Source organism: Magallana gigas, chromosome 7, assembly GCF_963853765.1.
Source record: "Magallana gigas chromosome 7, xbMagGiga1.1, whole genome shotgun sequence".
NCBI lineage: Eukaryota > Metazoa > Mollusca > Bivalvia > Ostreida > Ostreidae > Magallana > Magallana gigas.
Genome location: NC_088859.1, coordinates 25,443,303 through 25,458,283, shown reverse-complemented (window position 1 = coordinate 25,458,283; position 14,981 = coordinate 25,443,303). Strand labels below are relative to the sequence as shown.

Genomic DNA, 14,981 nt, shown 5'->3' with positions numbered 1-14,981 from the left:
TCATTAAGCGGAATCTTTTTATAAGCGGAATCTCTCCAAATCTGTTCAACATCATTTTACATGGGTATATATAACATTTTACTTATGATGGACAGTTCTGACTAGTTCGGCCCATATACGACGACCATGAGTGTACATTTAGTGTTCAAAATTAAGATTAATATTTTATTCCTAAATAAAGTAACAAAACCGTCAAAACTGCCAATCAAAGAGTCTGGATGCAGGATGTGAGTCTCCGAGTCCTGGGTCTCGGAGTCCCCCACCTAGTATGAGGCATCACTTACTCATAATACGTTCATTCATACATGGCATGAAAGGTTACAAAGCTTATTATATAGAATACACAATACATGAGTCAATATAGAGTACTAGAGCTATCGTTGCAGACACAGAATCGCCAAATATGACACTTGTTTTTAAACTCTCAATTTGGATATTATTATGCCCGTATTATTCGCCTGGTTTTATAACATCATTTAGTAATACTACGCAGTGCTACATAATTCACAGAGTTCATTCTATTAATTATCATTAACACCATTCACTGCGCAGTACCTATGTACACTTAAATATCATAGTGACCATTATTTAATACTAGCAATTTAAGGTCATAGCATGGCTATCTGTTTACACATCGTCGGAAACCCACGGTTGATTACGCGTCGTTCCACTCTCCAAGGCTCTACGCGTAATTAACCGCGGGTTTCCGACGATGATAGGCTTGTCGCCGATATGCAGTAAACATTCAATATGTTACAGGTCCGAGAAGCTGGGCGAAAAGGATCTAGGAGTGGATAAAGATTCACAGGAGACGGGGACTTCCGGAGAGACAGTGTCGTCCAACAAGATGGAAGAGGACAATATTTCAAACAGCCAGTCAAAAGTTGTCACGGAGGAAATGGAAGAGGAGGAAGAATACGAGATCACGGAGTTTGATGACTGAGACTTCAATGTTCCTGTTCATTCTCTTTTTTCTAGACTAGAATATTTGATAAATATTTTCATTTTCATTTTGAGTTTGTTTGATGAATTGTAATGAAATTACAACCTTGCGTGGATTACTTTACAATCTTACATGCAATACTTGTAAAAAATACATCAGACAATTTTACTTTCCTCTAAACTTTGCAATCACATAGCAAAGAAAAGTGGCATATGTTTGCTCTATTTTAAACGTTAAATAAAATATAAAAGATTTAAATAAATGAGAAGAAGTTGCCACAAGCAAATGTGGCCGTGAAATATAAATAGTCTAACACATGCATGGATCTGTCGGAGAGTCTGTCCAGTTACCTCTTGAATTTGAAAAATTATAAATTTGATACAGTAAACTGATGAGAAATACTGAGTAGACAACGAATCTTCAATTCCCTGCAAAACCTAGACAGCACAATATACACGTACTTGTTATGATCCACCGCTGTTCGTATAAAAGTATTGGCCACGGAAAATTTGATATCAGTACCATTATTCACATTAGCAATTTACGGCCGTAGCGCAGTGAAGGCAAATCAGGCAGTTGCCTCACATTTGAAATGACGATCAGTATTTTAAACTTTTTTTTTATGTCAGTGTTATGAGGACGAGTACAAACTACAGTTATGAAAAAAGTTAAATTACAGAAATAATTTATAAAGTCTTGAAGATGACAATATTATGTTCTTGATCCATATTGAACCCACCGACTCCCATATCAATCTTCAACCGTCAAACTGCTTGTACCCCCTCTATACCTTTAGAAGTGTTCCTTAAACATAAACTACCCAAATTTGACGAATCTGTTCTTTAAAAAAAATAACAGAGCAAGATATTGAAATCCCATCTACGTGTTCGAAGCCAACATAGTGCAAAAGGCAGTTATTGAGATAACAACAAAAAACAGGGAAACGCTTTTGCAATAGAAAGAAAAAAGACAATACTACCCGTCCAAGAATTTATAAAGAATCTTTCTATTCTGTATACTAACGAAAGTGTGTGCAAGTACAGCACTAATACTAGTTCAATAATAGGTCGCACCTACAACATGTTAGATAATAAGTCTTGTCGCACAGACTATTGCATTCATCTCATTAGCTGAAAGATTTGGTCAAAAGTGTACGTTGGAGAAAAAAGTTACCTTCTCAAAAGCAACCACCGTTCCATCATAAAGACCAAACAAACGAAAATCAGAAAAAGAGTCTGTCGGGATCGAACATTTCAACCCCAGTGTTCACAAATCATTAATGGAAAGATATGACATGTAGTGATTATTTATATTATTCCTCACTGGACAGACACAGAGTGAAAAGGTTTGGATGCACAGACTTGCACAAAGGCTGATTTCAGACTTCCAAGAACACTGTAGTTTCAAAAAGTTGTAGTTACCATGGCCTAGTAACCTAGACATATGTTGAGAATCGACTGTTCCTTTTGTGTAACTTTCTGATCAACAGTAATGATGATTTAGTAGTTTTAATAACTTTTATGGATAATTCATGACATGATTTAGATGACATGGGACAGTTTTTATCGATACAATTCACTGTAGCAAGGGGATGTCTTATTACTAGAATTTCCTCAGTTTCTATTCAGCGCAAATTCCTTTAATTCACTTCTTTATGGCCAATCACCAATTTTTGAGAAAAATTACTAGTACCAGTCAGAACATGAACATTTTTCTATATACTGCTTTTTTTAAAACTTGCAATTTCACAGTGTAAACTTATGTGATAGTGCACTTTTTATGATTAACACTTGCTAAAATATACAGGATGTGGTATATCGTTCCTTTTTTTCTTACATTTCGTTATCAATTACTAACTTAAATAAATCAGGAGATGAAATGAATTTAAGAAAAACTTGTATCTTAAATAAACACTATGAAAAAATTACGTTAATTCTAGAGTAAAAATCATTCATTTCTTTTCAGTAAAATTGACTTGTTTAATTCTTAGTAGAGACCTTGCATTTTTGATACAGACACGGTCAATATTAGAAGAGTATGCATCCTCAATAGCAACTAGAGGAATGCTTCATTCTAACTCTAGTCGATCCAAGCATTCATCTACTGGATCAGGCCTTCGATGGAAACCTCTCCATAAACCACAGTGGTACTCTACATGTAAAACAGTGAGTAATATGGAAAAAGGTCCTCACCCGAGCCGTTAGTTTGTTTTTAGGATTATGAAAAGGCACTAAGAAGTGCATAATACAGAGTCTACTTCAGAGTCTGTAATATTTCCTCTTTGTCTTTCAACTGAGAGACTGAGCTCCCTCAGAGGGCCTATTGTAAATGACATATGCTTTATAAACATAAATAAACTTACAAGTACACATGGTCACTAAAATTAGAATGCATATTATCAGTAACACTTCTAGCTTTTATAAAAAAAAAGATTTCCATAATTAATCTTCGAATTTTCTTATTATGATTATGAGATAAATTAATGAATTCAAAATTCACTGTATTTATTTGAAAATATCTTTTTGTTCCAGGAGAGACAAAACTGTGAAACTGCAAGACATTTGTTAAAAAGTAAGATTCAAGAACTTTAAAGATAAAGTTACTATTATCAGGAGTAAGGTCAGTCGATGATAAACATTTTTGTAATAATAATCTGAGCAGTATCAAACTTAATTCATGCATTAAAATAGAGTTATTTCAAAAGCTTTCAAACTTGAACATGTTCTTTTAAACTTTGTATGGTACTTACTAATTTGATAAAAATATTGTATGTTGATATATTCATTGCTTTAATTGTTGGACTTGCACGAGGCATGTTCACCAATTCTTTGTTGTGTCCATGATATTACTAACTTTAATAATGAAACCACAATAAATTGCTAGGTATTCAATATCATAGTTAAATTACTCACAAATATATTCATGAATTTTACAGTATATATAGATATATAGTAAAATAATTTCTTTCATTTGTACACACCCTGCAGTTGCAGTTCATCTTTGATATTTGTTGACAGGTTATGCTTGTCCTCCAGATATACTTCAGACAGAGTTAGTTCCCTTTCTTTCACTCATTGATGTTCCACTCCATGACCCAGGTATTACTTTATGATTAGTCATTAACCCCACCCCAAACAAAAATATCTAACTTAAAAGATGCTAGAAAAATAAAATGCTTAAGATATTCACAGACAGAAAGTATTATGTATGCCTGATAGAAACTTATTGATGTGATAAACAATGGATACCAGATTTATGAAATTCTATCAACATTCAACTTAAAGTTTTCATTCCTGTGTTTTTTTGTGTGATTTAATGCTCAATCTTTGTTTTTCAGGTCAAATTTCATTTAATTTATAAATGAAATTACCAAGTTTTCCAATGTCAAAATAAGTTTAGCGTTATCAACTTTTGTTGAAATATTTACTGGCATCATAAATTAAAAATTGAAGCGATCTTGATTAACATACGATGTTGTTGTATAGGTACATGGTCTGATGAATAATCTAATTATAATGCCCTAGTATGTAATACCGGTATTTTTCTAACTCTTATCATCAGATAGATGGAATGGTATTTGTTTCACTGGATCCGTATACAAATTGCTTAGAAGGGTTTTCATATGACAAATGTAAACATTCTTTTTTATCTTGCACAAAATGTGATTTAAATTTATGTAACTGACATATAATGTTGTTCCATATAAATTATTCTTACAAAGTAAATATCACCGGAGGTACTTGTACACTGTCATTGAGTTTTTGTTCCATTGTCCCACAATGAGATTGTTCTCATTGTCCACACACAAACTACAGGGTCCGTCTATTCTTTGCTGTAGTAGTCACAGGAACCGTCCATCCTGGTCAAGGAGATGAACTGTGCTACCGATAAACTCCATGAATAAGCCTCAGCCGGGAGTATTGCACACTAGAATGTGACCGAAGAGATCGGTACAGATACCACAGGGAACGAACGGTGATCCCTTACCTGTGTAGGAGAACCTGTGTTGTCCTGATTTATTCACCACCATTACTGCATATTTGTTTATGTCTGATGTACAGATATCCCCATTGATGTTTTCTGTGATGTAGTTTAGAGACTTATACAGTCTCTGTCCTTTGTTATCCCTCTGTATGTTCTGTATTTCTTTCCCTAACTTGTTGTACCTGGTGATTTTAGCCTCTTTACCTTTTATCATCCCCACCAGTAAGTCCCCATTGATGCGGGAGGAGTGTATGCTGATTGGTTCCCAGTCTCCTGTTTTAAATAATTCAGTTATTGTTTTATCCTCTTTTATCCAATTGATGACTTTGTTCTTTCTGTCTGTAAGAATCAGATTCCCATCCTCTGTGACCGTGTGGTAGCCATATCTACCACTGGTTTGTATCTTCTGTAGCTGATTCCTATGTAGATCTATTTGGACAAGGTTACCTTTACTATCACTGCCCCAGAGTCTTCCTGATTTACCTAGTGATATATGACGTACATTGTCAACACCTGGTACTGTGTATTCCCTGACCTTGGTGACAGAGGAAGACATATACAGTGTTTGTTTCTCGTAAAATTTCTTTCCGTCCTCTTTCCTCTGTTTCTTTGTAGGCTTCAATTCTGAAGAGGCAGTCTTCATAGGTTTTATTTTTCTGTTCTCTGATTTAGTGCCAGGAACAGTTACTCTACCCAGTAGTTTGATGACATCTTCCTTGCTGTATTGACCAGCAGTAAATACTGGAGGGAATGGTTTGGTTGTCTCTGGTATGGGATGGATTTTTAGCTGGTCAGGCCGAGAAAGAATGAGTGGATTGCTTTGGACTTTAGTAGAGGACAGGTAGCCATGATACCGTTTGACAAGGTCCACAAGATAGGAAATGTAATCTTGATACGTTTTGTCTTGACTCTTAAGATTCTCCTCCAGAGACTCTTCCATTTTGTTGACTTGTTCTATTTCATCTGATGCCACAGTGTCTACCAAACGTTTAAGGGATTCAGCTTTGGCCTTTATCAATGTTCTTATTTTAGCCATGGTTGCCTTTATTTCTTTGACGTTTTCCCTTATATCTTCTTGGATATCATGTGAAGTTGGGAGAAAATACTGATATATTTTATAAATTTCATCAAGACAAAGAGTAACTTTCCCTGAATAAATTGTCTCTAAATCATTCAATGCATGTCTTCTATGGTCTTGTATTGCACATTTGGAACATACTGGAATTTGACAGTCCTCGCAAGTCATGTCTATATCTTTAGTCGGGTGATCTTTGCATTTCTCTACAGGAAGTTGTCTTTTGCGTTGTGTATGAGGGACCACTTCATGATTCTTGGGTTTTTTTGATGTTCATCTTTGCATTGTTTACATACTCGTAGGTGACAGTGATTACAATAAAACTGGCAGTTCTTCTCACAGCCTTCAGTACCACACATCAAATAGTCCTGGCCAATGATTGGTTCCTCCTGGACAGAATCTGAAATTTCTGGGTTGGATAATGCCATCTAAAATTTATAATTTGATTTTATTGTCCCCATCATTTATAAAAAGAAAATACATGTGAAATGAAAAATTCCATCCACTATGTTTTATATGGTTAAATAAACGTTTGTATGCTTGACATTTTATATTGTTTAACAAAGGAGGGGAGGCTAGCTATGCGATCCTTTTAAAAGAATGTACCCTTTTCTTACATCTAAATGAAATTATTGATTTGATTAGATTTGCATTATCATTTTATAAAGTGAAAGTAAAAGTTTAAGACAACTTTATCTTCAATAAACGTCTGCACGATCTATATTTTTATGCAGGAAAAAAGGTTTTCATTATTTTTTGGTCGACTCACCTTGGTTTTGTAAGCGTTGTAGCATCGGACGATGGTTGAAGTGAGACTTCACAAGATCTGTAATTTACTTCCTTTTATTTGACAAAAATAGATTTAAATCAATTCAGCAATTTTAATAAATAAACGGTTGGCGATTTCATGTGTTATAACACGCAGTACAAATATACTATACTACAGTCGGTGTTACTGAATAAACGTTTAGAATGTTACAGCCATCTAAAGGTTGTAGCATACATCAAGCTACTTTATCTAGTACATTGCATATTTTATATAGGCTTGCATCGTCGGAAACCAACGGTTGATTACGCGTCGTTCCTCTCTCCAAGGCTCTTCGCGTAATTAATTGCGGGTTTCCGACGATGATAGGCTTGTCGCCGATATGCAGTAAACATTCAATTTGTTACAGTTCCGAGAAGCTGGACGAGAAGGATCTAGGAGTGGATAAAGATTCACAGGAGACGGGGACTTCCGGGGAGACAGCGTGGTCCAACAAGATGGAAGAGGACAATATTTCAAACAGCCAGTCAAAAGTTGTCACGGACTAAATGGAAGAGGAGGAAGAGTACGAGATCACGGAGTTTGATGACTGAGACTTTTATGTTTCTGGTTTCATTCTCTTTTTTCCAGACTAAAATATTTGATAAATATTTTCATTTTCATTTTGAGTTTGTTTGATGAATTGTAATGAAATTACAACCTTGCGTGGATTACTTTACAACCTTACATGCAATACTTGTATAAATTACAACAGACAATTTCACTCTCCTCTAAACTTTGCAATCACATAGCAAAGAAAAGTGGCATACTTTCACTCTATTTCAAATGTAAAATTTAAAAGGTTTAAATAAATGAGAAAAAGTTGTCACAAGCAAGTGTACACGTAAAATATTGTAGTCTAAGTTCACAAGCATGGATCTTTCGGGGAGTGTTGAAATGCACCATCCACATAATTAACCTCGTGTTTTGTGCCCTACAATGAAATATCTACGAATGTTAAGGATATCTACGACAGAAAGTCCAAAATAAAATGATGAAGCGGATATTTGTAAATTGAAAAGCCCTTGCTACCCCGTAGCATTACACGTATAAAAATATTGCATCTGGCCACGGGGAATTTGAACTCAAAACCTTTATTCACATCAGCACTTTACGGCCGTAGCGCATCGTAGGCAAATAGAAAAGTTGCCTTACATTTAAAATGACAATCACTGTTTTTAACAAAGTTTTTTTATGTCAGGGTTAAAAAGGACCAAAACAGTTAATGAAAAAAGTTAAATTACAGAAATTATACACAGTATATAAAGTCTTGAGGATGACAACATAATATTCAGTCTTGATCCATATTGAACTCACCGACTCTCCTATCTTAAACTGTCAAACTGCTTGTACTGACCACCTTTAGAGGTGCTCCTTAAAAGATAAACTACCCAAATCTGACAAATCAGAAAAGGGTAAGATAATGAAAGCCCATCTGCGTGTTCGAGGCTACAAAGCCCACACAGTGCAAAAGGAATGTTATGAGATACCCACAAAAGGCAGGGAAACGTATTTGCAATAGAAAGAAGAAATACAATACTAACCGTCCATGAATTCAGAAAAAATCTTTCCATTCTGTATACTAACTAAAGTGTGCGCAAGTACAGCACTCGAACCAGTTCAATTATGGATCGCACTTACAAAATATTAGATAGTACGTCTTGTCGCACAGACTATTTATCTCATTAGCTGTAAGATTTGCTCAAAACAGACCGTTGGAGAAGACCTCCACAAAAGCAGCCACCGTACCATCATAGAGACCAAACAAACGAAATTCAGAAAAAGAGTCCGTCGGAATAAAACATTTCAACCCAAGTGTTCACAAATCATTAATGGAAAGATATGACAGTGCACGTGGTGATTATTGCCATTATTCCTCACTGGACGGACACAGAGTGAGAAGTCTTGCACACGGGCTGATTTCAGACTTCCGAGTACAGTGTAGTTTCAAGTAGTTGTAGTTACCATGGCGTATTAACCTAGACATATAATGAAAACCATCTGTTCCTTTTGTGCAACTTTCGGATCAACATTCATGATGATTTAGTAGTTTTAATAACTTTTATGGATAATTCATGACATGATTTAGTTGACATGGGACAGTTTTTTTTCTCGATACAATTCATTGTAAGAAGGGGATGTCTGTAACTACTAGAATTTCCTCAGTTTCTATTCAGCGTAAATACCTTTAATTCACTTCCTAATGGCCAATCACCAATTTTTGAGAAAAATTACTAGTACCAGTCAGAACATGAAAAATTTTCTATATACTGCTTTTTTTTTAAAACTTGCAGTTTCACAGTGTAAACTTATGTTATAGTGCACTTTTTATGATTAACACTTCTTATAATATACAGGATGTGGAATATCGTTCCATTTTTACTTACATTTCGTTATCAATTACTAACTTTAATAAATCAGGAGATAAAGTGAATTTAAGAAAAACTTGTATCTTAAATAAACACTATGAAAAAAGTACGTTAATTCTAGAGTAAAAATCATTCATTTCTTTTCAGTAAAATTTCTTGATAGCCTGACTTGTTTAATTCTTAGTAGAGACCTTTCATTTTTATTACAGACAGGGTCAATATTAGAAGAGTATGCATCCTCAATAGCAACTAGAGGAATGCTTCATTCTAATTCTAGTCGATCCAAGCATTTATCTACTGGATTAGGCCTTGGATGGAAATCTCTCCATAAACCACAGTGGTACTCTACATGTAAATCAGTGAGTAATATGGAAAGGGGTCCTCACCCAGGCTGTAAGTTTGTTTCTAAGATTATGAAATATGACCCTGAGAAGTGCATAATACAGAGTCTACTCTATAGTCCATTAATATTTCCTCTTTGTCTTTCAAATGAGAGACTGAGCTCCCTCAGAGGGCCTGTTGTAAATGACATGTTTTATAAACATAAAGAACACATGTTCACTCAAATTAGAATACTTATTATCTGTAACACTCCCAACGTCTATTAAGAATAATTTTCCATATTTAAGTTATTCTTCGAATTTTCTAATTATGATTATTAGATGACTTAATGAATTCAAAATTCAAAGTATTTATTTGAAAATTTCTTTTGTGCCAGGAAAGACACAATTCTGAAACAACAAGACATTTGTTTAAAAGTAAGATTCAAGAATATTTAAAATGACGTTATTATCTAATACCAGGAGTTAAGTCAGTCGATGATTAAAATTTTAGCTCACCTGAGGTGAAAGCTCAAGTGAGCTTTTCTTATCAAAATTTGACCGTTGTCTGTCGTCCTTGTTGTAAACTTTTCACATATTTATCTTCAGAACCATTAGGCTGATTTCAACCAAACTTGGCACAAAACATCAGTGGGTGAAGGGGATTCAAGTTTGTTCAAGTGAAGAACCACACCCTCTTTAAAGGAGAGATAATTGAAAAGGACTATGTGCGGTATGGTCAAATATTTGCCCCCGATTTCAACCAATTTTTAAATAGTATCGTATAAAAATGAAATCTTCACAAATCATTGTACAGAGGATGCCTATAAATTCAATGTTGATATTAGTTATCATTGCTGATTCGCTGTTTATCTATGACGTCATCTAAATGACCTAATTCCCGCAAATTTGCAAACAAATGAAATAATTCTCATTTTTGCTCTATATTTTGCATTCGGAAGTATAGAGCGCAGGTTTGCTCAAGTACGATTTTAACATATGTTTTTCTTCAGATAGTTATACAAATTATACTAAAAAATGGTACTTGAGCAAGCCTGCGTTCGATGTTTCCCAGTCGAAAAACCATCGGAAAACACCCATATTTTGCCACAAAACATCAATTTATTAAAATGATGCAATCTCCATGACGTCATTTCTATATTATGACGTCACTGTGGTGATAACCTTTTACACCTTTATTTCTAATATGATTTTAACTATCTTTCACCTTATTTTTAAAGCTTTTTCTAAAACTTTTATTTTGGGGGCAAAAAATGCATAAAATCGCACATAGTCCTTTGTTGGTATTTTTTAAAAATCTTCTTCTCAAAAACTTATAGACCAGAAAAGCCATAACTTGTATGGAAGCATTCTCAGGTAGTGTAGATTCAAGTTCATACAAATCTTGTCCCCAGGGGAAGGATGGGGTAACAATGGGGAATGGATATTTACATATTACAAGGTTGCATAGAGAAAATCTTTAAAAAATGCTCTAAAAAACTATAAGGCCAGAAAAGCTTAAACTTGTCTTGAAGCATCCTCAGGTAGGGTAAATTCAAGTTAGTTCAAATCATGGGTCCCAGGGGTAGGGTGGGGCCACAATGGGGGTATATATTTTCACATTGAAAAACATAAAGAAAATCTTTAAAAATCTTCTCAAAACTATTAAGCCAGGAAAGCTCAAATTTAAGAAGAAGTATGGTCCTCGGGGATAAGATGGGGCTACAATGGGGGATGAATATTTTACATAGGAATATATGGAGAAAATCTTCAAAATCTTTTTCTCAAAAACTATTCGGCCAGAAATGCTCAAATTGGAATGGAATCATCCTCAGATAGTGTAGATTCAAGTTTGATTATACATGGTCCACATAGGAATGTATAGAAGTATCTCTAAAAAATCTTCTCAAAAACTATTGAGCCAGAAAAGGTTAAACTTGTGTGGAAGCATCCTCAGATGTTTCAAATTCAAGTTTGTGCAAATTATTGTCCAATGGGGTAGGGAGGGGCCACAATGGGAGGGGGGCGGATAAATTTTTACATAGAAGTATATAAAGGGGAAAAAAGGAAAATAAGTTTTCAGTCCAAAAAGCAGTAACTTGTGTGAAAGCACGGGTTGTGCAGATTAAAGTTTGATCAAACCATGGTTCCCTAGAAAAAAAGTGGGACCACAAAGTGGGGGGTGGAGGTATACAGGAATAGAAAAAACTCTTCTTACAGGTACAACAACAAAAGGGATTGTTATATACCATAAAAATATGTGGGTAAAAATTGGCAGATTTTCAAAAAAAAAAATTAGCAAGATCTACTGTACTTAGTTGTCGAGATATTTTGATTTTGATACTGTAATGCTAATTTGATCAGAATTAAGGCTATTGTTGCTTAGGTGAGCGATGTGACCCGTGGGCCTCTTGTTTGTATTAATATTCTGATTGAAACTGAGCAATAAACTTAACTTGTACCTTAATAAAGAGTTATTTCAAATGCTTTCACGCTAGTTCTTTTAAACTATGGATAGTATTTAATAATTTGATAGAAATATATGTTGATATATTTATTGCTTAGCTTGTGGGACTTGAATTTGAGCTTAAACTTGACACTCTTTAATGAATAAATAAGGTATTTCTTTAAAAAAGGTCATTCAAAATTTGAATGACAGATGTCAAGTTTCAAGTGATGTACACTATTCTTTGTTGCGTCCATGATATTACACGTACTTAGCCAAAGTCCTTAAAGTATTCCAGTTTGTAATATAGAGACTTTAAGCTTATATCATATTTCCAAAACACTTGTAGTACACGTTATAATGGTTCCAAAATATCTATATAAAACCTAATGGAACCACATTAAATCGCTGGGGATTACATATCATAGTTAAATTACATATATAATATGATTTTTACAGTTTATATAGATATATAGTTACATTATTTTCTCATTTGTACGCACCATGCAGTTGCAGTTCATTTTGAAATTTGTTAAAGGTTATGCGTGTCCTCCAGATGTACTACAGAAAGAGTTAGTTCCTTTTCTTTCACTTATTGATGTAACACTCCATGACCCAGGTATTAATTTATAATTACACTCATTACCCCCACCATAAATCAGAAATAATAAACTTAAAAGATGCTAGAAAAGTAAAATGCTTAAGATGTGAACAGATGGAAAGTATTCTTTATGCCTAATAAAAACTTATTGATATTACCAGATTTATGAAATTATATCAACTTAAAGTTTTGATTCCTGTGTTGTAGAATATAATGCCTGCCCAATCATTGTTTTCAGGTCAAATATCATTTATAACTGAAATTACCAACTTTTCCAATGTCAAAATAAGGTAAGTGTTTCCATCTTGTGTTGAAATATCTATCATCAATTAAAAAATGAAGGGATCAAAACATACAATTTTATGTTATGTTGTAGTTGTATTGGTACATGGTCTGATGGATAATCTAATGATAATGTTCCAGTATGTATTATTCTGCTAACTCTTAACATTAGATAGATGGAATGGTACTTGTTTCACTAGATACATAAACCAATTGCTTAGACTGGTTTTCATATTACAAATGTAAACAATTTTTCAATCTTGCACAGAATGGAATTTAAATTAATGTTATTGGCATAGTAATGTAGTTCCTAATAAATTATTCATAATCACTGTGGATACTTGTACACTGTCATGGTGTTTTTGTCCGATTGTCCCACAAGCAGATTGTTCTCATTATCCACACACAGACTACTGGGTCCATGCTGTAGTGTCAGTAGTAGTGACAAGAACCGACCATCCTGGTCAAGGAGATGAACTTTGTTATTGCAAAGCTCCAGGAAACAGTCAAGGCGAGAAATATTGCACACCAGAATGTGACCAAAGAGATCAGTACAGATACCACAGGGAACAAACCGTGACCCCTGACCTGTGTAGGAGAACCTGTGTTGTCCTGATTTATTCACTGCCACTACAGCATGGTTGTTCAAGTCTGATGTACAGATATCCCCATTGATGTTTTCGGTGATGTAGTGTGGATATCTATACAGTTTCAGTCCTCTGTTGTCCACCTCCATGTTCCGTATTTCTTCTCCTGTCTTGTTGTACCTGGTCACTTTAGCCTCTTTACCTTTTTTCATCCCCACAAGTATGTCCCCGTTGATTTGGGAGGAGTGTGTACTGATTGGTTCCCACTCTCCTGTTTTAATTAATTCAGTGATCGTTTTATCCTGTTCTATACTATTGATGACCTTTTTGTCTTTGTCTGTATAGATAAGACACCCGTCCTGTGTGACTGTGTGGTAGCCATAATCACCGCTGGTTTGTATCTTCTGTAGCTGATTTCCCTGAAGATCTGTTTGGACAAGACTACCATCATCATCACTTGCCCAGAGTCTGCCTGATTTACCTAATGACATATGACATACATTGTTAACACCTGGTACTTCGTACTCCTTGACCTTGGTGAAAAAGGATGATAGAGACAATGTTTGTTTCATGTCAGATTTCTCTCTGTCTTTGAACTCTGTAGAGGCAGTCTCCGTGGGGTATATATTTCTGTTCTTTAATTTAGTCTTAGGAACTGTTACTCTACCCAGTAGTTTGGTGACATCGTCCTTGCTGTATTGACCAGCAGTAAATACTGGAAGGACTGGTATAGTGGTTTTTGGTATTGGTTTGATTTTCATCTGGTCGGGCAATGCAAAAATAAGTGGATTGCATTGGACTTTAGTAGAGGACAGGTAGCCATGAATTTCCCTGACAAGTTCCTCAAGATAAGAGATATAATCTTGGTAAGTTTTGTCTTGACTCTTAAAATTCTCTTTTAGAGACTCTTCCATTTTGTTGACTTGCTCTATTTCATATGATGCCAAAGTGTCCACCAAACGTTTAAGGGATTCAGCTTCAGCCTTTATCGATGTTCTTATTTTATCCATGGTTTCTTTTATTTCTTTAAAATTTTCCTTTATATCTTCTTGTATATCATGTGACGTTGGGAGAAAATACTGATATATTTTATAAATTTCATCAAGACAAAGAGTGAATTTCTCTGAATAAATTGTCTCTAAATCATTGAGTGTGTGTTTTTGATGGTTTTGTATTACACACTTAGAACATACTGGAATTTGACAGTCTTCACAGATCATATCTATATCCTTAGTAGGATGATCTTTACATTTCTCTACAGGAAGCTGTCGTCTGCGTTGTTTGTATGGGACCACTTCATGATTTTTTGTGTCTGGACTTTCCTGATGTTCATCTCTGCATTGTTCACACATTGGTCGGTGACAAAGATTGCAGTAAAACTGGCAGTTCTTTTCGCAGTTTTCCATTCCACACACCAAATAGTGCTGGCCAACGATTGGTTCATTCTGGACAATATCTGAAACTGCTTGCTTGGATAATGCCATCTGAAATTGTTGATTTTAATAGATTTGCACCTTCATTTATAAAAGTGAAAGTGAAAGTTTCAGACAACTTGATCTTCAATTAACC

At 34.7% G+C, this 14,981-nt stretch overlaps 1 protein-coding gene across 4 annotated transcripts in view; it reads left to right on the top strand.

The window, feature by feature from the left end:
* LOC105320658 (cell cycle checkpoint protein RAD17) overlaps nt 1–7,428 on the top strand; it is a 29,261-nt gene extending 21,833 nt beyond the window's left edge. For 3 of the 4 annotated variants that reach the window (XM_066066169.1, XM_066066173.1, XM_066066171.1), the window contains one exon: nt 760–1,010. In XM_066066169.1, coding sequence (XP_065922241.1) covers nt 760–943 — 184 coding nt within the window. In that variant the 3' untranslated portion in view covers nt 944–1,010. Of the gene's footprint in view, nt 1–759; nt 1,011–7,177 lie in introns of those variants that run through there. The other variant, XM_066066172.1, reaches the window with a different exon arrangement.
* Nucleotides 7,429–14,981: the final 7,553 nt, after the last annotated feature.